General features: G+C 59.4%; 1 protein-coding gene and 1 long non-coding RNA gene across 5 annotated transcripts; one reads left to right on the top strand and one right to left on the bottom strand.

The window, feature by feature from the left end:
* The first annotated feature begins 228 nt into the window (after nt 1–228).
* On the top strand, nt 229–27488 carry MEF2D (myocyte enhancer factor 2D). Of its 4 annotated transcripts, none has more exons than XM_072732533.1 (12): nt 229–493; nt 15742–15933; nt 16510–16713; nt 18198–18332; nt 19095–19305; nt 19493–19549; nt 20963–21153; nt 21526–21546; nt 22677–22806; nt 26119–26365; nt 26751–27057; nt 27305–27488. In XM_072732533.1, the coding sequence occupies exons 2-12, from the start codon at nt 15880–15882 to the stop codon at nt 27314–27316; spliced, it is 1569 nt and encodes a 522-aa protein (XP_072588634.1). In that variant the 5' UTR covers nt 229–493; nt 15742–15879; the 3' UTR covers nt 27317–27488. The 4 variants fall into 4 exon arrangements, with proteins under 4 accessions (XP_072588634.1, XP_025853107.1, XP_072588636.1 ...); XM_025997322.2 differs by lacking the exon at nt 18198–18332 and adding an exon at nt 18013–18150; XM_072732535.1 differs by lacking the exon at nt 21526–21546.
* On the bottom strand, nt 15170–17384 carry LOC140594968 (uncharacterized). The gene is made up of 2 exons (XR_011996281.1): nt 17149–17384; nt 15170–17024 (listed from the first exon to the last, which is right to left on the bottom strand). It is a non-coding gene; the product is annotated as an uncharacterized lncRNA (long non-coding RNA).

Raw genomic sequence — 27488 nt, 5'->3', positions numbered from 1 at the left:
CCTGGAGGGCGGTGGGTGGGGCGCCCGGCCCGCCCGGCCGGCCGCGGGAGGTGCGAGGCGGGGCCACGGTCAACCCCGCCCCCTCCGGCCCCGCCCCGCCAGCGCGGGCTCCTCTCATTGGTCCACCGGCCTGTCCGTCAGCCCCGGACCCCACCCCTCAAGCTAGGCTGAGCTGTGCCTACGTCGGCCTCGACTCCCGGGGGCTGGAGGAGTTACCTTTGGAGCCCGAAAGGAGGAAGGAAGCAAAATATCAACAACGCCGAGGCGGCTCGGGCGCTCGGCCCCGGTCCCCCTTGCCCGCCCCGCGCCTGCCCGCCCCCGCGCCCACGGCGGGGGCCCAGGCCCCCCGGCGCCGCCCAGGGCCCGCGCGGACGCCGGCCTCGCTTGTTATTCCCCCCGCCCGGAGCTGCGGGTGCCCGGTGTTGAAGATCCCCGGACCGGCGACGAAGGCCACCCCTCCCAGCAGTGACACCCCCTTCCCCCAGCGGGGCCGGTGAGTGGGGAAAATAACGCGCCTGCCGCTTTAAGAGGCCCCCTCCCCCACCCGTCCTAGGGCTGGGGTGGAGGGTGGTCCGTACCGTCCCCGGGAGGGGTGGGTCGGGGTGGCTCCGTGGGGGAGGAATTCGGGGAGCGGGCTGCTTCCACGCGGCTTCGTGGGGAGACTGCGTGGGGGCTGCGTGTTTGTGCGGAGGGCCCGGCTGGGGACAAGTGCAGGGGGCCCTATTCCCCTGTGTGTCGGGGTCGGGGTCGCGCCGGTGTCCGGGCGTCCGGGGGGGGACGGCGGCTTGCGAGCGGGCCGCGGAGGGGCGCTACCCTCAGAGGGGGTCTCCGGTGACAGCCGGGAGCGACTGACATTTTAACAGCCGGCCCTCCCTCCCTCTCTCTCCTCGCGCCGCCTGTTCACTCCTCCTTGGCCCGAAATGGTGCAGAAGGGGGCCTGGGAGGGCGGCGGGAGGGTGGGGGCGGGGGGGAGCCGCAGCTGTTTGGGAAGCGGGGGAGGGAGGGGGGACGTTGTTCAGATGACACCGGGGTGGTGGGTTGGGGTGTGTGAGTGTGTGTGTGTCCGGCCCGGGATGGCCCGGCGCCTGTGCGCTTGGGAGGTACAGTCACCGCGGAGGTGGGCGCGCTCGACCCTTGCTGGGGATCTCCCACCCCATCCCAAGACCCCCGAGCTAGTTTGTCAGCAGCCCCGTTTGGAGAAACCCTGGCCAGAAGTTTGCAGCTGTTCAACATCTGGGCAAGAGTTCTCCAGTCCCTCTTTCCACCAATGGCAGGCTGAACTGGCCTGGGAGTGGGGGTCGAGGGAGTGTTTGGGGGGCTTTTGGGGAGGCACCGTCAAGGAGACTAAGATGCATCTTGAGTATTGGCCCCCTAGCAGCTCTCTCTGGTCAGGTTGGGGTCTCAGGGGGAGGGGGTAAGGGGCCCTGTCCTTAGTGATTCCAGCTGACAGCCATCCGACAGCTCTCCAGGCGTGGACGGGAGGGTTCCGGGGTGTGGGTCACTTGGAACCACTGTTGAGATTATCCCAGGTTTGTCCTTCTGAGTGGGAGGTTCTCTGTACCTCCCCTTCCAGGGTGCATTCATTGTTGGTGGGTTGGGGGAGGGTACAATGGGTGGATCCTCTGCCCCCCTTTCCTGTGGCCAGTCCCCCTTTTGAAGTCTCCTTGTTGGCCCAGTTTCTTTGGTTTGGGGGGTGGTCCTCCCTCCCCCTCCTTCATCCCTTTAGTGGGTCTCCTAGGTAGTTCAGGGGCCAGCCTGGACTATGGGAAGTTTGCCGTCTGGGGCGGTGACCTTGGGCCGCTCTGGCCTCCAGATAGGAGGGGAGCCCAGGCCAGCCTGAGATTGGGTGTTTTGAAGTTAAGGAGCTGTCCACCTCCCACTCCTCTTCAACCCCACAATGGGGAAGTCTTGGTAGCCAAGGAGAGCATTGAAAAGGCACATGTCAGTGTTCACAGATGTCCACCCCGCCTGTGGCCGCTGGGTCACACCCGCCCCAGCACTGAGCCTGGCTGTCCCAGCTCCCACGGCCTGCCTGGGAATGAATTTCCTTCCTGTGGTTTCCCAGTGTGTTGGGCAGGAGATGGGGGTGGGGTGGGATCAGTGTGAGGGTGGCTGAGGACCCGTTTATGTGGGGTGGTTGGGGGACACTAGAACTTATGTAGGCCTCTTTCTCAGTTGGCCCAGCACGGGCATTTGGGCCCTAGGGTCTCAGTGGTTATATTCTCTTTGTTGTATCTTCCTCACCCTCAACATCTGTGTGTATATGCATGTGTGTGCAGGTACAGTCATAAGTGAGGGGTCTCTGGTTTCTCTGGGAGAAGGAAGATTTTTCACTCACACTCCTTTAGGGACCAGAGAGGTGGAGCTTTTTACCTGAAATCACATAGCAGATCTGTGTCAGGGCTTTAGTGTAAGTGCCACTCTTTCAGGCATGGCTTCACCTTCGGGAGAGGCCATAAGAGGGAAGACAAAATCCTTGTTCTGGGAACCCCTGGTCACAGGAGAGCAGCAGGACCCAGTCCAAGAGCATCATCACCCCTGTGTTGGGGGATGGGCATGAGAGGTTGGGCTAGAGCTGTCTCCTGTACCCACTTCCTGGAACAGAGTGATGGAGGACTTGGAAGGGTGGCTGTGACCTACTGCCCACTGTCAACCCCACTCTATACCTGCTGTTCCTGGGCTGGGGGCGCCTGGGCTTCCCAGCTCTGCCCCTCTTGGCTCTGGGCTCTTCTGACAGACAGGGAGATATGATAGTCTTTCTGGCTGCTGTTATATAATCTTTCTCCAGCAGGGTGGTGGTGGTTTTTTTTTTTGTTTTGTTTTGTTTTTTGTTTTTTTTTGTTGGTTTTTTTTTTAATCTTCCCTGGTCTTTCTTGGGAGGTGTGATGGGGGAGAAAGTGGAGTGTAAAGTCCCCTGGGGTGGGGGTCTGGAGTACCAGTAGAAGGAGGCTGGAGGAGGCCCCCAGCTCCTTCCGGGCACCTGGAAGGGGAGGCCTTAGGTTACAGCCTCATTGATTAGGACCAAGCCCCTCCCAGCCTCCTCCTCTTACCCTCCCTGGGAAGGTCCCTGCCATGGGCATCCCTAGCTCTTGCGCCCCCAGAGAGGCCTGGCCTACCGCTCATCTTTTGCTAACCTCCCCTGGCCACCTGAGTAGTCTGTCCTCCCTGGCTGGCTCCGGGTGCAGAATCTCAGTGCTCACCCTGGCCTAGGGTGGGCGGGCCCCATGTTGGACACTTCATCACCCACTTCTCTGCCTGGGTGGGAGCAAGAGGAGTTGGGACAGACGGATGGGTCCAGCATTTTCCCTGGTTGCATTTGGAGCCAGGTCCCCAGCTTCTCTGACCTTCCAGTCCAGAAGGTGGTGGCCTTGCTGGAGAAGAGGAGTTGGTGGGGGTGGGGAATAGAGGCCTGGCCTTGGGGCACACATCCAACTGGGGTTCCTTTGGCTTCCATGGTGCCTGTGAGTTGTCAGGGGTTGGACTCTGGGTGATGTGGCACTGTGATGGGGGGCTCTCTTCACCCCGTGGGACCATGGCAGGGACTCTCTGAGGCCACCTGGTTTAAGGCAATTATCTTGCTTTTTACAGGGAAGGAGGAGGTGGTGCAGGAGCCCGCATAGCCTCAGCATCACTATAATTGCTGGTGGCTTTTATGAGCCAGTCATGGGGCCGGAGTCCGGCCAACCGTCTGTCCTTCTGTCCCAGTTTGGTGACTTACTCATGGTGAGAGTGTGTGAGGCACCCATAGTTCTATGTGGGAAGCTGGACACCTTGCTGTGCTGTGCTCGATGTTACCCAGCCTATCCAGTGCTGCACAGGCCAAATGGGGTGCAGACTCCAGGCAGCACTTGCCGGTGGAGCTGGATGAGGAGAGAGGTGGCTCTGACTTGGCCTAGGAAAGACCAGGATCTCGAAGTGCTCTCTTCTCTAGCTGCTCTCAGTAGCTCTGCTTTCTGAGAGGTCTCGAACACTGGCCTGGGGCCGGGATATTTTCTCTTCGTCTCCTTGCCTGAGACTGAGGAAAGTTTGTCATGGAGCCTTCGGGCCCTTTGCTCTCCGCTGAGAGGCACTGGGTGGGGGTCCCATACTCAGGTGCACCTGGCAGATCCCCAGCATTTAGTGGCACCCATGCATGAAGGTGTGCAAGCACAGACACATGGGTGTGTAGAGTAGCTGCCACCCCGAGGGGGGTGAGGAGGACTAGTGAATGGGAAGATGATGAAGGGATTGGATGGTGGGTATGGGTAGGGGAGCAGGGGTGAGGAGGCAGAGGCCTGCAAGAATCTGGAAGAGGAAAAGCTGACAGGAGCAGGAGGGATTGAGGTTAGACCATAGATGGGCAGCCCTAGAGCATGGCTTGCTCCTTAAGGAGCCCTGGCTGACTCCTGTCACTGCCCCTGCAACACCCCTAGTGCCCCTACCCGTGGCCCTGGCCCACACCTCTGCCCCCCGCCTCAAACCAAATGCCCTGGGGTAAGTCAGCTTTCCAGGTGGACAGGATTCAACACTAGCCTGATGGTGGTCAGAGCACCCGGGAGTCCTGGTGATGTGCGCTGGTCCCTGTCTCCTACCCATCCACTCTGCTGAGCAAGGCTACCCTGATGTAGCAAGGTTGCCGCTGAGCCCTCAGGCATCCTGGGGTAGATCCTGGCCTGGGGGGAGGGTCCCCAAGGCCCTTTGCATCTGATTTTCCTTTTCCTGAGGCTTCTTGGGAGCCTAACCATGCTTCGGCTGGCCCTGTCCTGGGGCTCAGAGACCTGAGGATGTGCTCACTGACTGCACAGGACCCCAATAGTCTTCGCAGGAGCAGAGGCTCTTTATGCCTGCTGTGTGAGCTCTCTTTCTGCTCCTGTAGGCTGGAAGGGGAGGAGCTTGTCCAGAGCTTGGCCTGCTGCTGGCCACACCCAGGCGGGACCATATTTACTCATTTAAACTCACCCTCCCAGGAGGCTCTGGGCTCTAGGCCTGGTCACTGACCTTGGCTTGGTGCCTCTGGCTGGGTGCTCTGGCCACTCCCCGGGGAGCTGGGCAGACCAGGGAAGCGTATAGAAAAGGAGATGTTTTTGCCCTCTGGTCAAGGGACCTTCACTGTCGGCAGTGCCCCATTCGCTCTTATTTTGGAGACCTGAAACTAAACCTTTTCGGATCCCTGGGAACTGGAGGAGGAAGCTTCCTTCCGTTCCTTGTGTCCATGTGTACCAGGCTCTGTGCCGGGCATGGTAACACAGGAAGACTCATGTTTCTTTGAATAGCTGTTTTTTATAATTGGGGAACCCAGTTAGAGATTTAAGTGACTTGCTTAGGGGGCACCTGCTCCAGCCCCTTGCCTCCATGTCATGTGAGCCAACTGGAGTGAGAAGACTTCACAGGCCCTCTTCCCCTGTTGGGAGGTCTTAGGGGCTTTGTCTTACCCTGCAGGAGGCCCAGGGAGACCCAAAGGAAGGAGGGGAAGAGGAGGATGGAAAGGATGCATTACTGGAAGGGTGAACCTGTAGCATTCCCTGGCCACGGGCAGAGGATGAGGCTTGGTGGCAAGCTGAGGAAGATAGTGCTTTGGTGTCCTAAGAAAGTACGGTCCCCTGATTGCTACGGGAGAGAGCCCCAGGAAAGAGACCAAATGATACCTGCTAGTACCCACTGGGGCTGGGTTATGAGAGGTGAGGTGGGAAGATGGGCCAAAGGAGCTCAGGCTGGTCTGAAGGCAAGAGACGTGGCTACAGGAGCCTGCCAGGTCCAGGAGTTTGGGACTCTGCCCTGGAAGAAGTTGCTAGAACTCCCAGGGGAAGGGAGCCCAAGCATGTGGTGAGCCCACCTCTGCCACTCATTGCTGGTGACTGTGGGCATGACTTGACTTCCGTGTCTCTGAAAGAGCCACCTCACCTGGGAAAGGAAGGAGGATCAGTGGGGCAATGGGCGGTCCTCGAGAGCAGGTGCTGGGAAGTGCCTGCCTCCTTCCTTCTAGACCCCAGCTCCAGCCTGACCCAGGACTTACTGGCTCAGGCAGCCACCCAGGAGATGGGTGGGGGCAGGCAGTGTCCCAGTGGGGACTTGGTGTGTGGGAGCCGCCTGAGAGGGTCTTGTGGGGGCCTCGGGCCTGGGGCTCAGTCTGACACTGAGATGGGCTGGGGACAGCGAGCCCAGCTCTGCCTTCCCTCCCTGGCCAGCTATCTCCCTGTCTCAGAGCCTTGCCTCCACCTCCACCTCCCCATGAGTCTGAGCAGATCCCCTGGCTGCTTACTTCCTTATTCCTCATGATTTCCCTGCCCCACCTCCGCCAGCAAATGCTTGGGGTTGAGGGTTGGGAGGATAAGAAATAAGAGAGAGCTCATCCCCAAACCTCAGGAGAAAATATTCACTGGGGGTGGGTGGAGAGGGGAGGGGTCTGCCTCATTTCTGGAATCTTCCTGCTCCAGGCTCTGTTGGATCAAGTAATGTCTAGGCAAGGGGATAGGGCAGGTGACCTCAGACCTAGCATTTTTCCCTTTAGAGCATGCGTGTGTTCTGTGTCTGGGGAGGGACAGTGGTTGGGGGTGGCCCGGCAGGAAGCTGAGCCCAAAAGGGGGGCTTTAGGCCTTCCCAGTCACATGTCTCCTTGACCTTTGAGCCCCTTTGCTCCAGCCCCCACAGCTGCTTGCTTCCATGCGGACTGCCCTGTGAAACCCCCCCCCCACACACACACCGCAGGCCCATGGGGCCCAGATTGACTGGGTGGAGACAGGTGTCCTGGCTCAGCTGTTCCCTCTGGTTGCTCCCACCTGTCAGCCCAGGGGGTGAGGGGTGAGGGGCAGACTGGCAGGAAAGAGTAGGAACCCCTTGGCCCTCTCACCTGCTCCCTGGTTATAGAGTGTAGCAGAAGGATTGAGAGTAGACAACAGGCAGGACTTCCCCACTCAGAGGAGGAATGGCGCCAGGTCACAGGCAGAGAAAGCTGGTTGATCGCCAGGGGTCCTAGCTGGCAAGCCCCAGGGTCTATGTGGGGTATGTTCACAAAAGGGACGGGTGTGACTTGAATTCTGGGGCAAGTATTTGTGTAGCTGTGTGAAGGAACCCCCCCACACACCCACCTGGGCCCCCTCCATCTGGCTGGGCATCTTAGCCTCACCTGGCACCTTTCCTGAAAGCAGCGAGCTAATCCTGTAAGAGCTGCCTGGCTGGCTGCCTCAGCAGGCCCACGCAGCCGCACTGCCCGCCCTCTCCTGCCAGGGGCTTAGAGGACTGTCCTTTCAGTCAGGAAGAGACCCAGCCACCGCCACAGCGGCCCCTTTAAATCCTCGGGGGCTCCCTGAGGTCATGGTGTCTCTAGGAGGATTTACTTTCTCTGATTGGATTGGCCTCCTTTGGGCCTGGTCTGGGATTGTAGGTGGACCCTCACATCCTGAGCCCCCACCTCCCGTTGGTCAGGATGGGTGCTTCCTTGTCTCCTCTCTCCTTGCCCTCCTATTCTAGCAGTCAGGGCCCAGACCCCGTCACCTTCCTCAGCCAGAGCTGCCCTGCCCCTGCTCTGTGGCCGGGAAGGAAGGAGCCGCCTGCTGCCCTGAAAGACAGTACCCTTCTGACACTGTCTCCACATTTTCCTTTTCCGCCTGCTCTTCCTTCAGTCAGGGGTCCACACTCCATAGTTACCCCACGCCCTCATTTCCATGGGAAGTTCCTCCTCTGATCTAACCATCAGCCCACGGGCTTGCAATGGCAGGCAGCCCAGACACAGCACTAGTGGCATTATGCTCACCCAACGGCTCTCAGGCTGACCCGCCCCCACGGCCCCAGCTGCCACTTTCACTTCTGTCTCCTGAGACCCCAGAGGGAAGTTGGGTGGGGAGGTGGAAGGTGACACACTTAACCGTCCCAACCGCTTCAGATGGCCAGGGGCCCCTGGCCACCACTTGCATCTAGATGACCGAAATGGGTTTAGGCTGCCCTGGAAGGACTGGCCGCAGTGGGAGGGATGGAGGTTAGGTAGCAGGAGGGACTTCCCAGGATAGCAGAGCACTTGGGTAGGCTGGGGTTGGAAGCGCCACTGCTAGAACTGGGCAAGCAGAGGTCAGTTTGCCCGGCCTCCTCAAGGCGGGCCAAGGACCGGTTGTCTCCCGGTGCCCGTTGGGTGGAGCGTCATGCAGGGGCCTCCGTGTTCCCCTGGACATTACCAGCTGCCCATACCTGTTTGGGTGACTTCTAGCAGCAGATTTGAGCCCCTGAGATGATTTTGAGGCCAAACATGCAGCCCTGGAAGCCCCTCTACAGCTTAGCTTCTGTCTTGCCTACTGAACTAGGCTGTCTCCTCTCAGTTGGAGGGTGGGTGGGAAGTGGATTTTATTTTATTTATTTTATTTATTTTATTCTATTTTATTTTTTGAAGTGGATTTTAGAAATGAGGATAGAAGTGGAAGTAAAGGACAGGCAGCCCATCCTCCCAGCGTGGGCACCAGAGTAGGGTGGGGTGTTTGTCCCAGGGAGCCCCCAGGCAGCCGTGAATCCTGTTGTGTCCCACTGCTGCAGTGCATGTCCCCATCCTGTGGTCACACCCGACCCCGCTTGGAGGGGGGATAAGAGCAGAGGGCCACACTGGACCAAGAGCTTAGTGCCAACGGGGTTGTTGGCAGTTCAAGAAGGCTTCTGGAGGAGGTGCCAGGAGCTCCATCCTAGGTGCCTAGGTGTGTTGGGCGGGGACGGCCCAGTTTCTGGAATGGGAGGTTGAGCCTGATGGGATAAGGTCAGAGACACCATGCAAATCCTTATGCAAATGAGCGGTAGTGAGTCATTATGGATCAGTCTGTTGGATAGAGCATGAAGCAAGGCTCAGGCTTGGGTTCTGGAACTGGCACCACTAATGACCATGATTGTGACCCTGGGGCCAGTCATTACTTAGTAAGCAGAAGCAGGACCCCAAGCCCTGGGTCTGATCAGCAATCCAGGTGTGTTTAGAGGTTGGGGGGGCTGAATCTCTGCAGGCAGGGCCCTAATGTGCCCCACCTGGCACCCTCCCTGGCTGGCCATGCGCCTCTGTGACCCCTCTGCCATCTGTCATGAGGGTTACAGTTCAGAAAGCACCTTCCCCTTTATCAGCCCCATCCCTCTACTGCTCTGACCTCCACACTCTCCTTCCCCCTAAGCTGGAGGACCCTGGACCCAACCAGGCCGTCTCTTCTATTACCTCCCCGTGGAGTAACCCACTCCTCACCTCCCTTCCTTTCAGGCTCTTGAAAGAGCACAGGAACCAAATGTCCTGGCTGGAAGGGCACCTTGTCCCCTCCCTCCACCCACCCACCCATTGTACTGACCAGTGGGGTAAAACTTGGAGGGGACAATGACTTATTACAGGTCACGCAGTGATTTGTGTGGCATCTAGAAACCCTGCCTGAAGACCCCATGCTTTCCTGGGCTGTTCATCGTCCAACCACACCCAGCCCTTTCCGGCTAGGATTCAGTATATTACTCCCAGACTTTTCCTGAGATCAGGGTCCGTGGCTCCAGGAACTTGTGCGGATCTGGGGAGGAGGGTGGCTCCTAAGAGCTACCAGGGGAAGGCCAGAGCCTGAGGGGGGGCTGGCCGCTGCCTCTGGAGGGCGCTGGACACTCTAATGGCTGCTGCAGCAAGGATGGGAGCCAGACTACAGGAAGGACAAGCAGGGGCAGGGGAGTGGTGGAGGAGGCTCCAGAGACAGACCCTCACTGGAGAGGCAGCTCCTGGGCCAAGAACAGGGTGACCCCATCCCAGGAGGTTTGCCCTGGCGGGAACCCCACCCCATCCCGCCTGAGGTGGGACAAGGGAGAGGTGTCCAGTGGAAGCTGTGAGGAGGGTGCTTGGTGAGCTGGCCGCACTGGGTGCTCCTCTGGCAGGTCCTTCTCTGTCCCTTCAGCCTGGGGCTGCAGTGCCTGTCTCCGCTTGCCTTCCTCAGGCACTCAGGACCTGAGACCACCCCTGCCCAGGTCCAGCTTTCCTGGACTGGTTCTCCCCCTCCCCCTAGCCCGCCAGCCCGCCCCCAGGTCCCTGTCAGTGAGTTAAAATTAGCTCAGTGCCCAGGCTAAAAATAGCCCCTGCCCAACCCTGAGGCTGCTGGGCTGGGGGAGGGGAGTTCCCGAGGGAGGGGAAGATGGTGGGAACCAGGGGTTTGGGAAGGGAGCCTGCCAAACCGAACTTTGGGGGTAGGGGGATGGGGATGGGGACAGGGATTGCCTGGACCTTTGAGAGCAGACTCTGGAGCTCTGGGTTGAATGGAGCCCTGGGCTGGGGGAGGGGGATGGAATGGAAGAGGGTGGGGGCTGCGCGGCAGGGGAGAACTGGGCTGGGCAGGCTGGTAGGGGATGGGGGCACTAGCCCTGCTTCTCATGACTTCAGGGTTTGCGGAGGCAGGCTCCCTGCGTATACCCTAGGGGCTGTGAACCCCGGCACCCTCTGTCTGCACATGTGGTACAGGGCTGTCACTGGGTTTACCTTCCCACCTCATCTTCCACAGTGCACCTCAGTGTGTCTCTGCTTCCAGGCAAGAGGCCGCACTCTGAGAGTGGCCAGGAGGGCTGTGAGCCCTGCGCTGGGGTGGGAATGGAGATGGCACTCAGGAGACCCTCCTCGCTGGGTCTGGGTCGAGTCCTCTTGGCCCCAAGGGCCTCCTGGCCCTGCTCACTCCCTCGGTGGACTTGCCCTCCCCTGGTCTGTCTGTTGGCTGGACTGCAGGTGTTCAGAGGGCAGGCCTTGCGTGCCTTCCAGTTGTGCTCGTGCATGCCCAGCCCAGCATCTGGGCACAGGTCTCAGAGTCCTGTTTCCCATGGGGCTCAGGGTCTTGCCCTCTCTGCTCTGGCCCTCTGCTCCTCCATCTCTGTCTCCGCCTCTTGCACACGGCCTTCCTCTCGGCCTCTCTGCCTCTCTTGCGCATCTGTGTGTCCGTCCCCCCTACCACCCTCCTCTGTGTCTGCCTCACCCACGCCTCCTCCCTCGTTAGTGAGCAGGCTGCTTGAGGCCGCCTGAGTGTGGGGGTGACAGGTGGATTGGATTGTCACCCCCTCCCCCAGCGCCTGCTGCTTATTTCATGCCCTGCAGCCCAGCCAAGGGGAAGGGATGACAGCTGTCTCCAGCGCCTGCTGCCTTCCCCTGCAGTCCACAGCCTGCAGCCTAGAGCAGCCCAGGAGGAAGGGATGGAGGGCCTGCCTAATGAGAGCTGCCTTTCTCACTGTGCAGAGAACAGGGTAGAAGCCCAGCGCTCTGTGATGGGAGGCTGCTCACTCAGCCTCTCTGGGCCCTGGCTCCATTTTGACTGGCCATGGTGTGGCAGCTCTGGAAGCAGATGCCTTCTGGTTCCGTGAGCCCCTGAGATTAGGGCAGCAGATGTGGGGCCATGAGGAGGTGGGAGAGAGGAGCTGGAGGCTAGCTATTGGAAGACACTTCTGGGCTCCCCAGGAAGGGTAGCCCTGCCGCAGCAGCTGCAGCTCCTGGAGGCTGCCCTGACCACCCCTCCCACCCCCCACCAGCACTCGCCCCACTGGCCCCAGGCCACCCTCACACAGGAACTGAGATAGCATCATTCTGAAACCCGAGAATGGTTTGAATATTGCTCAGGTACCAAGAGGTGTTAAACTGGGGGAGGCAGGGGCCTGTGTTTCCTCCCATGCCCCCTCCAGCCTAAGACCCCTTTTAGGGTACGTTTTGCATATTGTTTGCAGTTCATTTGCATGTCGATCCCCCCCCCCCCCCCCCCCGTGGGTTCCTATTGGGTATGGATCCCGGCTTAGACAAATGGCTGGCTTGGACGAATGGCTGGCCTCTGGGTCCCTCTGGATTTCCCACCACCTCTGGTTCCCTCAGCCCCTCCTCCTCAGTCAGAGATACTGTCGAAGGAGCCTCCTGCCCCACGTCCTCTCTGTTCTTCATTTGCTGGGGGCTTCTCTGCCACCACCCACACTGGCCCGCCACCTACGCCGCCCTGCCACCTACAGAAGGTGGGTCTGTGCCTGGCTCCCTTGGACTCAGCCCAGCCGCCTCCTCCCCCCCCTCTGCTTTTTGGGTCTCTATTCCCAACCCCAGGAGGCCCACCCTGCCCAACTCTGACCTGCCAGCGCTGCCTTAAGTGAGAGAAGCAGAAGCAGAAGCAGCTGGAGCCTTCCAGGGGCTACTTTTGGTGACACAGATGCCGCCAGCCCAAGGAGTCCTAGCTGTGGCCTGAGGTCAGATGGGCCCGGGAGCCACCGGAGCTGAAAAGCCATCCTGCAATCCCCTGTCTCCATGGCATCTTGCTAAGCCCCCTCAAGCCCTGGGCTCCGGGAGAGACAACCAAAAGCCAGGTCTGGGAGGGCTTTCCAGAGGAAGAAAAGAAGCAGGGGTGCAGGCCAGGGAAGAGGTGCACATCTGGAGAGCAGGTGCCCAGGCCTCTGGCTCCTGGCAGAGGGTCAGGTAATTAGACAGAGGGCTAATTAAGGCAGTCCAGTTGTTCACTAGGCTCTTCCTAATTGAGTAGGAGGGAAGTGGGACAGGATGGGCCTTCATAGCTTGTATAGGGTCAGTATAGGGTTCTCTGTGCCCACCCCCCCCACCCCCACCCCCACCCCTCCAGGCCCCAGCCTCCCTTCTTCCAAAGTCAGCAATGAGTTCATGTTCTCGCCCCAGGGCTCTTGGAGACTGTAGCAATGTAGAGTGGATAGATAGTTAGAAGGAGAAAGAGATTATTACAGACTCAGCCTGCTCCGTAGGAGGGCTTCTAGCTAGATAGGAGAAAGGACTGCCCAAGGCAGGGGCATCTCGTCCTCTGGCAGTGTTGGCACGGAGGTAGGAGTAGCAGTGGGCAACCCTGGAAATGTGGCATTAGGAAAGTGCTTGGGGCTACCCTGGCAGAGGCTGGGGATATGGGGCCTGGTCTTTTCATCCCCGACTCCCCTCTGGTCAGAGGATGCTTGGGGGTCTCTGTGGCTTCCCTGTCTCCTCAGCCCTGATCCCTCTGGCATCCCAGCTCCCCCAGCATGAAGCGGGGGTGGGGGGGTGGTGTAGGAGATCAGCCAGGGAGCTGGTTGCCAGGCGACAGTTGCCTAAGCAACCCCATCCTCTCCATCTCCATGTGCTCAGGGCTGCTCCATAGAAGACTTCAGAGTCTCACCCTCTGCACTAGCCAGCCTGAGGATGGGAAGGATTGAGGCCTGTCCTGAAGGGGCAGGCATGCTTGGAGGGTAGAAGGTGTCTGGAGTCCAAGTTCAGGGGCAGAGTGAGAGGATGCAGGTCCTGCAGCAGGACTGACCGGAGTTAGACCACAAGACGGACTTCTCACAGGGTCGCATCAGGAAACCAGTCCCTTCCTGGAGCAGACAGTTCCCGAGGTCCTCCTTGCAGAGGGTGGAATGGCAGAAAGGGCAGATGTGGAGCCTGCCCTCGTGAAGCTCCGGCTCCTTGGGAGCCAGGCATCAGGTAGAAGGGCGGAGTTGTAACTAATGTGCTGTGGTGGTAAGTGTGAGAAGGGAAAGGACAGGGTACCCTGAGAACCAAAGGAATGAGGGCAGACTGCAGGATGACTTTGCGGAGGATCATGGGAGCGCAGAAAGGGTTCTTATCCCCACTTGGAGGAAGGGAGAGAATTGGCCTGAAGCTGATAGAGGCCACATCTCAGCAAGGATTTGCTTCTGCACAAAAGGCGGTGAGTGGAAGACAGGAAAATGGGTGATGGAAGGAAGGTGAATGCTCTGAACACAGGAGCACGGCCATGACAGCTTTAAGTGGTCCCTACCAGGGCTTTCAAGGCCAGGCCAGAGAATCTCACTGAAATAGCTGTCCTCTCAGTCCCGTCCTCTGCGTGCCCTCTCCACCCTCCCTGCCAAGCCCAGACCACCTGGTTCTGAAAAACACAGCTTTAGAGTTGCACTGAGAGGCCGGGAAGCTGACGTCCTTGGGCTGGGGCCTTTGAAGTGGGGCTTGGCCGAGATGGGACCACAGGCAAGGGATGGGGTGACTTCAGGGCCACCTGGGCTATGTCGGGTGTTGTGAGAGGGGCCAGTAGGAGGCCCAGGGCCCAGGGATATGTCAAGGACAAGGAAGAGGCTCTCAGGAGAGGGGGTGGAGGATCCCTCTAGGCATGAGGGAGTGGCATTTCCTGAATGCCTTGGGACAGAGCAGAAACTCTTTCCAGCTGAGCTAGGGAGAGCCTGAGGGACAGGCCTGGAAAGGGTGGGAAGGGGTATTCCTGGCTCCTCCGAAGTCCATGGACTCCCCTCCCCATCTCTGGCTCCCTTCTCCCTGCCCTCTGTGGCTGGGATGCCAAGGCCAAACTTCAGCGTCTATGTGGTACTTGGGGGGCCGTGATTGAGTGAGGCTGGAAAGGCTCCAGGAAAACTCAGCAGCCCCTGGACGTGGGGGCTGGGGAGGGGTCCCTAAGCACAGGTGTGCCTGTCACCTTGACCCAAGTTGGGGGTAGTGAAAACCCACCTCCCTGGACTCTGCGGCAGGGTCTCTGCCTGGAGCTCTGTGGAAGAGGATCTCTGGAGGGGTGGGTTTTCTTCCTAAGACCCAACCAGAGCCGCCTTAGAAAGTGTGGGCCTCCTGCTCTCTGGCCCTCTCCATCTTCTCCAGAAGTCTTCACATCTGATTCTCTTGGGTTCCCAGAGCTGATGGGGCCCTGGGGTCATTGTATGCTTCCATCCCACCTGGGGTCCTTCCAGTTCCTGAGGGCTCACCTGGCCTGTTTGGGTGCTGCCCACACCTGAGAGTGGGCACCTTTCCTGGGTCAGGCTGGGCCTCTGTCCCCACGTGCCCTCTTCTCTTGGAGTTGTAGAGTGCAGAGGCACTGCTTCCCCACTTGGCTGCAGAATTGGGGTTCTTCATGTGGGGGCCACTATTGGTCTCTGGGTTCTTGATATGGGGGCCCCTCTGCCTGGCACCTGCCTCCACCTGGCTGTCAGCAGCCTCCTCGGTGCACTCCAGCAGCCCTATACTGTCTCCAAGCTTCAAGATGAACAAGGTTGGGAACCTAGACTCAACTCTGATCCTAGACACAGCATGTTACTCCGGAGCAGCAGGCAGCGAACTATGGACCTAGGGGCCCTGGGCCTGTTGTTACAGATCTGGGTTTATTGGTACTCCGCCACCCTCGTTTGCTTTCCTGCCGCAGGGGCAGCCAGGTAGTTGTACGGAGCCGTGTGACCTACAGGGTCTGAAATAGTCATTTTCTACCCCTTTTCCAAAAAAGTTTGCAGACTCTGCTCTGGAGGGGTGGTTTGTTTATTTTAAGCAGCATTACTGTCTCTCCAAATGAAACTTTTAGGTCAAGGCCCATTGTGTAAAACAGAAGAATGTGGAGCAGCCCTGTGGGAAGGGAGACAGGGGCTCTGCAGCCCCACCCCCACTCTTGGACCCCAGGCTCCAGGGCTCTGAGCTGCTCTAGTGTGTTCTTGAGCTGTGCACTACTTTAGCAGGTGCTGTCCCCGACAGGGCTGGGGCCGGGGACCATCCCAGGCCAGAGTAGCAGCTGGCAAACCCAGATGTCTCTATTCAAGGCAGGTTCTGGGGATGAAAGGGCATGAGGCATTCTCCAGGACCCAGAGCCTTGGAAGCCAGCTCCAATCTAGAACCCGAGAGCAGCACAGTTGTTGCAGAAAGAGCCTGGACCCGAGGCCCTGGGTGTGAGCTTGTACCTGGCCAAGGCATGCGACTACCTCGGGGAGTCCCGGTGTTGAGGATGGGGCTGGACATCGCCAGCCTTTCCGGGGGGTGCTGTGAGCCTGTGTGCTGGTGGTCGCTGGGCTCACAGTCCTCTCATGACCCTCCTCTCCCAGGACGCTGTACAGAAGGTATCCTGCAGACCATGAACTGAGCCCTGGTCCCAGGCCGTTCATGAGCACAGTGTAAGGTGTGCCGAGACCTGCCACCCAGCGATCCCCTCCCCTCCCTAGCACTGAGGATCCCCGGAGAAGATGGGGAGGAAAAAGATTCAGATTCAGCGAATCACTGATGAGCGGAACCGACAGGTGAGGTGGTCTTGGAGGCACATAGAATGGGTGAGAGCAGGAAGCTGGCCTCTGCCTCCACTCCTTCCTGCCAGTCCAAGAGGGCTGCCAGGAGGAGGGGACCTCTGGAGGCTATTGCGGAAGGGGAAGGACTGAGTTGGGAGGAGAGGAGCCCCCACATCCCTGCAGTTCTTGGAACCCTGTGTCCCAGAACTCTAAGGCTCATGTGCTGCTGTAGGCAGGTGGACCTGTGCGTCCCCCCCCCCCCTTCCCACCCAGGAACCATACAGGAGCCTCAGGCCAGGCCTGGGCACGCCCCCTTCCCCAAGAATTCTCCACCTCTTCCTATCCTAGGGGAGGATGTAGGAAGCCCTTCCATTCTCCTTCCCTGCTCTCTTCACGGCCCCCAGCTCAGCAGTATGTTCTGTCCATCCAGACCCTCTCTCTTCAGTGAGGCGGCTCCAGGCCACGTCTTGGCCATACATGGGCAGAGAGGAGCTGGCCAGTCCCCCCCCACCCCCGGGCCAGCGCACCACCCCTCACCCCCAGGTAGGCTGTGACTGAGCCAGACCTTGCCGCCCTTTCCCCCACTTGCAGGTGACATTCACCAAGCGCAAGTTTGGGCTGATGAAGAAGGCGTATGAGCTGAGCGTGCTCTGTGATTGTGAGATTGCGCTCATCATCTTCAACCACTCCAACAAGCTGTTTCAGTACGCCAGCACCGACATGGACAAGGTCCTGCTCAAGTACACAGAGTACAACGAGCCACATGAGAGCCGCACCAACGCCGACATCATTGAGGTGGGCCCATGTCCCTGCGCCCCTTGCCCCGTCCACACCCACCTCTACTCCCATGAGCCAGGGCCCAGGAGGTGGGTGGGGGTTGCCCACCTGGCCCACTGCCACTCAAGCCCTCTGCATCTGCTCGTGCTGGTCAGGCTGGCCAGACGTCCCTCTGCTCTATCTCCTCTGTGGCTCGCTCTCGCTGTCTTTTTCTCTCCTTGTCCATCCTTGGTCTGCTTCTGCATCTGACTCTTCTGTCTCTGTCTCCCTCTGTTTCCATCTCTCCTGCTCAATCTTTGTCCATTTGTGGGTCCCTGGGATTCAATTTCCTGTTTCAGAAAGAGCCAGCATTGCAAGCTTTTGAAGGACGTGGGCTTTGGAAACCAGCGATGGCCTTTATTGACCACATGGCCTGGGGCCAGTGGGTCAGCCTCCCTGGGCCTTGGTACTCACCTCTGCGACACGGGCCCAGCAAGAGCTCTGAAGGGTGTGGTGGAACTGGAATGAGACAATTCTTGCTTCTCACATGAGGGTGTTTGTGCTTTCAGGGAACAGAGCTTCTGCCAATGAGGCAGGTGCCTGGGAAGCCACAGGCTTGCCTTCCTGGACAGGGACTAGAACTCCCAAGATTTGGAGAAAGTTACCTTGGTTTTATGATAGAGAAACAGCTTTACTCTAGACTAGGATATAAACCATACATTCGTTAGTCACTTTAAAGACGAAACAAGTCTCTATGAAGATGTTTTGAGCATGAAGAGGGCAGTTTTGGGGTCACTCTGCCTCGGCGTAAACACATGGGAGAAGCCCTGGCCCCTGGACAAGGACATCATAGGGGTGTCGCATAGCAGGAGCTCGATGAACCTGGCTTCCTCTCCCTCTGCCTCCCTCTCTCCTTCTCTCCCCCTCTCCCTGTGAGCCAAACCCAGGGACCAAATGGGCAACAGCAGGCCCTGACTGCCTTCCCCCTTGAGCTTCCAGAGGCTGGTCAGGCAGAGGCTGGCCCCCCAGGGTCCCTCCCCACCTGTCACCTGAGGAGCAGGACTCTGCCTCCCACATTCTGTGTATTCCGCATTGCCTGCTATGTGTAGTGGGCCCTGGGGCCCGAGGCCCCGCCCAGCACACCTTCACAGGGTGCCCCAGAGTGGGGAGGGGTGGTCAGGAAATGCTGGGGACCCAGAGGAAGGGAGGTGGGGGCAAAGTGGGAAGGCCCCAGGGTCAGGCAGGGGTGAGCTCCGGGGAGGCTGGCTGGTGGGGTGGGGGGGCCTCACCTGTGGACAGATGGGCTGAAGGCTGGCTGACGCCTTGGCGTGGTTGCAGACGCTGAGGAAGAAGGGCTTCAACGGCTGTGACAGCCCCGAGCCTGACGGGGAGGACTCACTGGAGCAGAGCCCCCTGCTGGAAGACAAGTATCGGCGCGCCAGCGAGGAGCTGGACGGGCTCTTCCGGCGCTATGGGGTGAGCCCCACTCACCTGTCTCCTTCGGCCCCTCCCGGCCCCCCCAGGCGCTGCACAAGAAGCACAGGGAGTGTGAGAGCCCTGAGGTGGACGAGGTGTTTGCCCTGACCCCCCAGACGGAGGAGAAGTATAAAAAGATAGACGAGGAGTTTGATAAAATGATGCAGAGTTATAGACTGGCCGTGAGTAGTCGCATGGAGCAGTCCCCTGTGGTGCATGGTGTGGCTTTGCGCCGGCCCCCGACTGCCCCTGATGGACATGCTGCTCCAAGCCATGCCAGGGCTGTCGGTGACCACCGAGGCTCCGCTGGCCTTGGTCACAGAACACCCGTGACCTTTGCGGAGGCTCCCTTGGGACAGAGCATCAGCCTGGAGAGTGTCCCGGTCTCCCGCAGGGCGTGTGTAGTTGACGTGAGAACTTTAGGTGATGAGAGTAGGGGCCATGTTCATTGTACAGGTCACCTCTGGGCAGAGTGCCCATTGGCATACTGTGACACCCCTGGCCTGAGATGCTCAGGAGTGTTTAAGGAAGGCAGTGAGGTGCACGGTTGAGAGAGTGCAGGTGCCACGGGTGCTGACCCTCAATGCAGGCCCTTCCCAGCTGTGTGGGTGCATTTGGGTCTGTACTCAGGCCCTCTAACCTGCTCCCTGTGTGTCCTGCCTGGCTGAGGACTAACCTGCCTCCGCTGGGGCCTCTGGGTATCCCTGGTCCTATCTGCAGTAAGCAGAGCCCATTCTTGTTCTCTGGGCCACACCTCGGTCCCAGAGTGCTCCCTCCAGTGTACTCCGCCCCAACCCCAGAAGGTCCAGGGCAGAGACCTTGAGCTGCTAGCCCTTGGACACATAGTCCAGAAACAAGAAGAAAACTTGCCTGCCCTCTCAGGCAAAGTGGATCCAGGGTAAGGGGCCCCCTGGCCTGACCCCTCCTCTCCATTTCCTGTCTAGTCAGCCGTGCCAGCCCCCAACTTTGCCATGCCTGTCACGGTGCCTGTGTCCAACCAGAGCTCACTGCAGTTCAGCAATCCCAGCGGCTCTCTGGTCACCCCTTCCTTGGTGACGTCATCCCTCACGGACCCACGGCTCCTGTCCCCCCAGCAGCCAGCGCTGCAGAGGAACAGCGTGTCCCCAGGCCTGCCACAGCGGCCAGCCAGCGCAGGTGAGGTGGGGATGAGGGGTGCTGGGGGCCTTGGGGTTCCACTGCTGGCAGTGAGTGTCACCCAACACAGCATCCTGTGGCTCATGTGGCTCCTGAGGGAAGGGACCGGGCTCCTTCTGCTGTGCGGTCCCTGAGCCCGGCTGGAAGGGCTGTCCTGGCAGCTCACCGTGGTTTTGTTTGTTCCCAGGGGCCATGCTGGGGGGAGACCTCAACAGTGCTAATGGAGCCTGCCCCAGCCCTGTCGGTGAGTGCGGCTGCCCACCTGCCTGCTCAGGCAGGCCCAGGGACCCAAGGGACCCCAATTTGACCGGAGGAAGGTTCCAGGGTCCGAATTGGATGTCGAGCCTGAGGTCGTCTGAAGCACTGATGGGTGTGGGTGATCATCAGATGCAGGCTCAGGGAATTCTGGGCAAACTGGAAGAATGGACCAATGTTTCTAGTTGGGGGAGAAGATGCAAGTCTTCTCTGATGAGTGGGGGCACCTGGGTGGGATTTGAGGGGGCGAGTGTGTGGTTTGCCAACTCGCTCCCACGCAGACCCCTGGCCGCCGACAGCCTCCTGCCCTGTGCTGTTGTCCGGCGGGTGACTATGACTTCGAATGTCACCATTGACGTCACTCTGACATTCCTGCCATTCCTGGAGTGATCCGGGAATTGGGATGAAGGCGGCCCGCACTTCCAGGGGAACAGTGTGCTCTCAGGGGATGGAACAAGGTGACACTTGTGTCTGTGGTCGTCCCTACTTCTCTGGGCTTAGAACCCCCAGCCGAGGTCCTGGCAACATGTAATAGCTCCTTGGTAGTGATTGTGTACTGGGGTTGGGAAGTAGAGGGGATGGTGACTGCCCTTTCCTCTCCAAGGAAAGGGCCGGAGAAGGGCCTTCAGGCTTCAGGACGTGGCATTACTTCAGGTCCTCAGGCCCAGTATGTGGAGTGTGGGTGGGAGCCCTGGCCTGGCCTCTGGCCACCTGTGTTGCCCTGGACAAGTCATTGCGCCTCCACAAACCAGGCCTTGAGTTTGCTGTTTTGTGAGCAGGGCTAATCAATGGCCTGTCTGCCTTGTGCAGTTAGCCTTAAGGATTAAATGAGATAATATGCACGTGAGAGCCATGTGTAGATTGTGGAGTGTGGAGCAGACGCACAGGTGGTGATTACGCTTGTTGTCACCTAATTGTGGTGGTGGCCGTGTGATCAGTGCCCCATTACCAGTGACAACACCACCACCAGCGCGTGGCTCATCTTCCCCAGAGCCGTGAGCATCCTGTCACATGCTCATCCCAATCACAGCACCCTGTCTCCTGGCCGGTGTGCCTCGGGGGCTGGGGTCCTTGCAGAGGCCTGGGTCTCTGTGAGCCAGTTGGGCCAGGTCATGGGATCAGAAGGTGCTGGACTTCTGGCATGTGAGGCCAAAAGGAGGGAAGCAGGTGGGGCTAAGCCACTGTGGCTTCCTGTCCTTCCTGCAGCCGTGGCGCTCCTACTGCAGGGTGATGAACCCATAATTCCATAGTAAGGGGGCTTCTCCCCTTCTCCCAGGACAGGGCAGGTTTAGGGGAGGACTGCAGAGCTCAGCATCCCCTGTGAGCCTGTGCGTGGAGTTCTCTCACACGGGGCAGGGGCTGGGTCCATGTCTCTCCTTTTACCCGCATCTCTTCCTCTCAGGGAATGGCTACGTCAGTGCCCGGGCATCCCCTGGTCTCCTCCCCGTGGCCAATGGCAACAGTCTAAACAAGGGCATCCCTGCCAAGTCTCCACCCCCACCTACCCACAGCGCCCAGCTTGGAGCCCCCAGCCGCAAGCCTGACCTGAGGGTCATCACCTCCCAGGGAGGAAAGGGGTTGATGCATCACTTGGTGAGTGGCTGTGTGCACCAGGTGGCAGGGGCTGGGGGATGGAAGAAAGCCAGCATCCAGCAGGAGACATGCAGGTTAGCCAGCAGTGGGACTGTCTGAGGGAGACTGGAAGGGCTGCTCACAGGGGCAGTAGGAAGGGACAGGAGAGAAGGTTCTTGCTGAAGAGGACAATGGCAGGGATTTGAGGCTTGGATTGTGAAGGTTTCCCAACTGGTGGGCTTTGGGACGTGGCATTTTCTGGAGTCCTCCTTGGCTGGACAGCCATTCTGCTCCAATGCAGAGAGGTAGATGGGGTGGCTGTGGGGACAGGGGTGTGAGGGGAGGGCAGAGCTCGCAGACTGAACTGCCCCTTGGTTTTATTTCTGCTCCCAGACTGAGGACCATTTAGATCTGGTAAGTGAGGCCCTAAGATGTGTGCAGTGGCTTCATACTCTGGGTCTGCTGTGGCTCTGCACCCCTGCATGAGTGTCCCTGCGTTCCTGCCCTCTCCCTTGTGGGTGTGCTGTGGTGTGTGTGTGTGTGTGTGTGTGTGTGTGTGTGTGTGTGTGGTTATTTGCCAGGAGTCCTGCTCAGTGCCTAGCAGGGTACAGCAGTGAATGGGGCAGGGATCGGGGTCAGACACATGTGTTCATACCTGTGTGTGCGTGGGTGTCTGTACTACGCGATGCTGTGTTCATGCAGACACCCCTTCTCTGGTATGTGCATGTGCGCGCACACAAGGGGAGTGGGCTAGCCCCAGGGATGCACCCCGGGATGCCTGCCTTAGGAGGGCTGGGCCCCACGTGGCCTCTGACTCCGTCCCGGGACAGGGACCTCCTTAGGAAGGTTGCCCGCTGGACCGTGACAGCCATCTCCCCCAGGCGGCTGAGGCCCAGGGCAAGGCCCGAGTTGGCTGTGGTGGGGGCTCCCCATCTCCTCCCCGCCTCCGCATGTCAGTCCTGCATGCATACCACCTCACATGCACTCAGGCACATGCAGCCATGCATGCACCTCAGACTCACCCTCAGCCAGGAGCAGGGTGGGAGCTCCTCCCTCCCCAACTCCCTCACAGAGGCCAGAGAGGCTGGAAAAGGCAGGCGGGCTTTGGCGGCCAACACAGCGGCAGTTTCGGCCCCGGCATGGAGCTGGAATAAACAAGTGACTCAGCGGCAGATGGAGCCGACAGCCCTACACACGTGTGTGCGCACACGCAGGCACACGCCACGCCAGGCCCCGCGTTCCCCACACAGATGCCACAGTGCTCTGGCAGGGCATGTATGGCCGTGTGATGGGTGGGGAAGACAGCTGGGCCTGCTCTGCAAGGCCCCGGGGCCGATGCGCCTCTGCACGTGTGCATGCTTCCCTCTGTGGTCTCAGCCTCTCTGTGAATGCACCAGCATACATGTGTGTCTGCGGGGGCCTCCGTGCTCAGGCGTCCACCCGGGCCTTGGGGGGCAGGGGCCCCAGCTTGGTCTTGGGACAGAGGGCCAGGGTAAAGCAGCCCACCCTTCTGCCACCTGGTGACAGACCCTTTCTTCCTGCAGAACAATGCCCAGCGCCTTGGGGCCTCCCAGTCTACCCACTCACTCACCACGCCAGTGGTTTCCGTGGCAACACCAAGTTTACTCAGCCAGGGCCTCCCCTTCTCTTCCATGCCCACTGCCTACAACACAGGTGAGTGCTCGAGCCAGGGGAGCCAGCCCCTGCCTGTCTGTCCGTCAACTGACCGTCCATCTATCCATCAACTGACCGTCTGTGTAGTTGCGTGCACCTTGGCCTTGGGGCGAGGGCGGAACCAGAGGGGAATAGGAGATGTTTTCTGTTTCCTGAGGAAGGCATTCGATTTGGGGGAGCCCCCACCTCATTAAGGTTGCCAGATTCAGGCAGATGGAAACAGGATGCCCACTGAAATTTGAATTTCAAATAAAACAACGAATAATCTTTTAGGATACCTATGCGTCAAAGACATTCTGCTAAAATGTTAAAGAATTATTCATTATTTGGTCTGAAATTCAAATTAATAACTGGGTATCCTCATTTTTAATATAGAACCTAATGGAGAAAGGAGTCCCTGCCCTTAGGGAGCCTCCCATCTGAGGAGAAGCCAGGCCAGAGGTGGGCTGAGTGGATGATTCAGGATGCTCAGGGTGGGGGACTGGGAAGGGGGCATGGTTGGTCCTCAGGGCTTCCTGGAAGAAAAGGAAATAAGGGAGAGAAGACAGGTGGAGGCCAGAGAGAGGAAGCCCAGCAGGAAGTGTTACTCGGTCTCCCAGGAAAGCCAAGAGGGAGCTCTCTGCAAAGGGAGGAAGGGGAGGGCCTCTCCCCCTGGGCGCTCCCTGATGGGGTGATGGGGCAGGGAGTGGGGCACTGATGAACCTCGGGCAGAGCGGTGAAGGTGGAGAGCCGCTTGGAGACAGGGGAGAGGTCTAGGGATAAAGAATTCGGACAGGACACCCAGTGCCCAGGCCATCCTGGGTCCCCGGGGTTGACTGGCCTATATCACCCACTGTCCTCTCCCAGGAGCAGTCTGTGAGGCTCTCGGCCATCCTGGCTTGCACTCCACATTGTTGGGTCAGGAAAGACTTCCCCATGAGGAAATGCCATGGCACATCATGTTGGAGCATTTGTTTCCTCCTGCCAAGACCTCAGCCACCTGCAGATTCCCTCACCTGTGATGGCTCATGCTATGGCTGTTTTGTGAGGAGCTCAGACTAGACCAAAAAGCCCCTAAACTTCTCCCACTTGCCCAAGCCCCTGTTCCAGGCACCTGTGCAAATCCCCCCCAAATCCTGTCTCTTTCCCATGGGTCAAAATCTAGAAGCCAGGCCAAGACATTGGGCAGCCCTTTGGGGCAGGTGTGAGCTGGAGCCACCCAGCCACGTATGTCTGAGTCCAGGTTCTCTCAGCCAACTGTGTAGTTAATCCCTGCACATTCCTGTCCTCACGCCTGCTGCCATCCTCAGGTGGCAGTGCCCCTGGGGGCCATACTCCTCGTCTGGAAGAGTTGTGGGTGTGCAGAAGATCTCTGAGGCTCCCTGAGGGCAGCACAGACTACTTTTCAGGAGCCATTATTTTGTTTTTTTGTTTTTTTTTTTTTTAAGATTTTATTTATTCACAAGAGACACAGAGAGAGACAGAGGCAGAGGGAGAAGCAGGCTCCCTGTGGGGAGCTCAATGTGGGACTTAACCCCAGGACCCCAGGATCACGACCTGAACCAAAGGCAGACGCTCAACCACTGAGCTACCCTGGTGTCCCAGGAGCCATTGTTTCTGGGAATCCCTAAACGTGGTGGTAGTTTCCTGCCATTTTCTCCGGGCCTCGCAGGCTCTTGAAGCTGGAGGGGAGGCTAGCACATATCTGTGAAGCCCGAAGAGGTGCCTGGCAAGACCAGATTTTAGACTATTTGTCAATCTGGTGTGAAAGCAGATTCTGACCCTGGGCCTGCCCTTAGGGCCCTGCTGGGAAGTATGGGCTTCCTCACATCCTTCCAGAAGCCAGGGGCTCTGGTTCCTCTTGCTGCTGGAGCCCAGCAGCCGCCTCTGTTTTGACAGTGGGTGTTTTCAGGTGAAAACATACCCTCCATATGTAAACAAAACCCCAGTGAACACGCTGGTCGTCGTCCTTGGCCCCTGCTCAAGTTCTGGCTGAGGGCGATCTGGCTCTGATGATGTCCCTGGTAAGGGACAGGCCTGGCCCCTTGTTGACACTGGCTGCAGAGGTCTGGCCTGGTTGCTGCCAAGAGGCCTGTGGGAGAGCAGTGGAGCCCCCGTCACCCTGTCATGGGCAAGGTTGTGCAGTCTCCCAGGGTGGGTGTCCTCCTTGTCTATAAAATGAGTGTGGGAAGTAGTGGAGCCTTGGGGCTCCTTTATGTCCTTGCTCTACTTTTTAAGTGTGAGCATCTCAAAGCTGCTAGCTAACAGTGTTATAAGACCAGAAGCGAGCAGTCACCATCTCCAGGTGGGAGCACAGGTCAGCAAGGAGCAGGGGTCTTGCCTCAGCTGGGAGCCAAGGCTCCCCACACATGAGCTGCAGTTGCCTCGTTTGTGAATAACAGCAGCAGGCCAGTCTTCGGAATGCCTCCTGTGTGCCAGACAGTGTTGTGCGCACTCACGACGGCTGCAGGGCCCATAGGTAGAGAGCAGGTCACTTGCCCCAGATCATGGGGCCTCAGGGAGGCAATCAGGATGCCTGACCGCCTCACTCTTGCCCTTCACCTTCTTGTTCTGCTGCTCAGTGGTGCTGTCTTCCTGCATAAAGATGGGGCCATGGCCCATGACCCCTTGAGTAAGAGCACGGTGGTGTGGCAGGGGCACCACGTGGAGTATGCCTGTGTGCCCCCACAGTGCCACCACCCTGGGCTTCTTGGGGGGATCTTTACTAAACTGTCACAGATAGGCACCAGCAGGGAACACTTCACGCAGTGTCAGCCATGCAAACATCAGGTTTTTCAGACCGAAATGGTAGAAAGTGAGGAGCACCCCCTGACGAGGAATGTGTCAGAAGCCTGGCCGGGTGTGCTGAGGGCAGGTTCCCCTCGCCACCCCTCTACCCCGCAGGGCCCCAGGGCCAGAGGTGTGTCCTCTGGGTTGATGTGCGCACAATGGCTCAAACCCTTGCCACTCCTCCTCTTACATGTTGACAGTCCCAAGATCTGGCCATGGCCGTGGGTGGAAGGGTGGTGACAGTGTGCTTCAATGCGCCAGTCCCCTAGCATCCTCACTACCACTCTGTCTCTGAAAGGTTCCTGAAGACTTGGCAGTTGAAGAAACGACCATTAGACGTATGTTAGACCTTCTGGACTTCTTTCCCCTTCTGTTTTTGAGTTGACATTCTGAGAATGCTACCTATACCTGGAAAAAAGAGTGAACAGTGTTTTAAAAAACCATCCCTCTATCCTGCTGAGAACGGCACCTGCCGCTTCCTTAGCTGCAGTCCCTGCTGGGGGGCCTGCTGAGTGCTTCCCTCCTCTCCCCCCACCCCTGCAGATTACCAGCTGAGCAGCGCTGAGCTCTCCTCCCTCCCAACCTTCAGCTCCCCTGGGGGGCTGTCGCTAGGCGGTGTCACCGCCTGGCCGCAGCCTGCGCAGCAGCCACAGCCGCCCCAGCCCCAGCCGCCCCAGCCGCCCCAGCCGCCGCAGCAGCCACCCCAGCCTCCCCAGCCACCGCAGCAGCAGCAGCAGCAGCCGCCCCAGCCACAGCCCCACTTGGTCCCCGTGTCTCTCAGCAGCCTGATGTGAGTCCTGGGGCGCTGGGGGGATGGGGGTGGGGAGAGGCAGAGGTGAGGGCAGTAAGAGTAGGCCCCTCGCTCGGCGGGGCTGGGGGCTGGAGTGCTCTGTCACCCACTGGGACCACAGGATATGGGACACTGAGCGCAGCCTGGAGATCCCTGCCCCCGGAGCTCCTCCCCAGCCAGCCAGGAGCACCAGGATGCCAGTCACCCGGGACAGAAAGAACTAACGTGGCTCTTTTTCTTCTTTCCCCTCTTCCGGCACTTGGTCCCTCTCCTGGACTCTTCTCTGTGTGCTTGTCCCTGCCTGCCCCTTCCCTCCCCCGCCCCCCCCCCCCCCCCCCCCGCCCCTCTGTGTCCTGCACCTACCCTGCTCCATCCTCGTGCCCAGCCCGGGCAGCCCTCTGCCCCACGTGGGGGCCGCCCTCACGGTCACCACCCATCCCCACATCAGCATCAAGTCGGAGCCGGTGTCACCCAGCCGGGAGCGGAGCCCTGCACCGCCCCCGCCAGCTGTGTTCCCGGCCACCCGCCCGGAGCCCGGAGATGGCCTCAGCAGCCCTGCCAGCAGCTCCTATGAGACCGGGGACCGGGACGACGGACGGGGGGACTTCGGGCCCACGCTGGGCCTGCTGCGTCCAGCCCCGGAGCCTGAGGCTGAGGGCCCCGCGGTGAAGAGGATGCGGCTCGACACCTGGGTACTGTAGTGCCACCCCTCCCGCCTGCCAGTGTCTGCTGCACCCCGGGACTGCCCCCACCCCATGCCCCCACCCGGGAGGCCTCCTGGCTGCCTCTGCCCCACCGCAGGCCCGTCTGCCCTTCAGGCACCCTCAGAGCTGGCCTGCCCCCAGGGTCCTGGCCCTGTGGGGAGAGGGAAACAGGGGGCGCCTAGCTGGCGGCCGGGGCCCTGACACCCCGTTCTCCATCTCTCTCCTCTCTCCGCAGACATTAAAGTGACGATTCCCACTCCCCTCCTCTCAGCCTCCCTGACGAAGAGTTGACAATCTCACCGCCCACCCCTCCCCACCCTGGGCTCCTCCCGCTCGACCCCCACTTCCTTTTGTGCTCCATGTCCTGTTGACGGTTACATTTGTGTATAATTATTATTATTATATTATTATTATTATTA

This window comes from Vulpes vulpes, chromosome 13 (genome assembly GCF_048418805.1).
Source record: "Vulpes vulpes isolate BD-2025 chromosome 13, VulVul3, whole genome shotgun sequence".
In the NCBI taxonomy this organism is placed as follows: domain Eukaryota; kingdom Metazoa; phylum Chordata; class Mammalia; order Carnivora; family Canidae; genus Vulpes; species Vulpes vulpes.
This window is presented reverse-complemented; position numbering and strand designations above follow the sequence as displayed.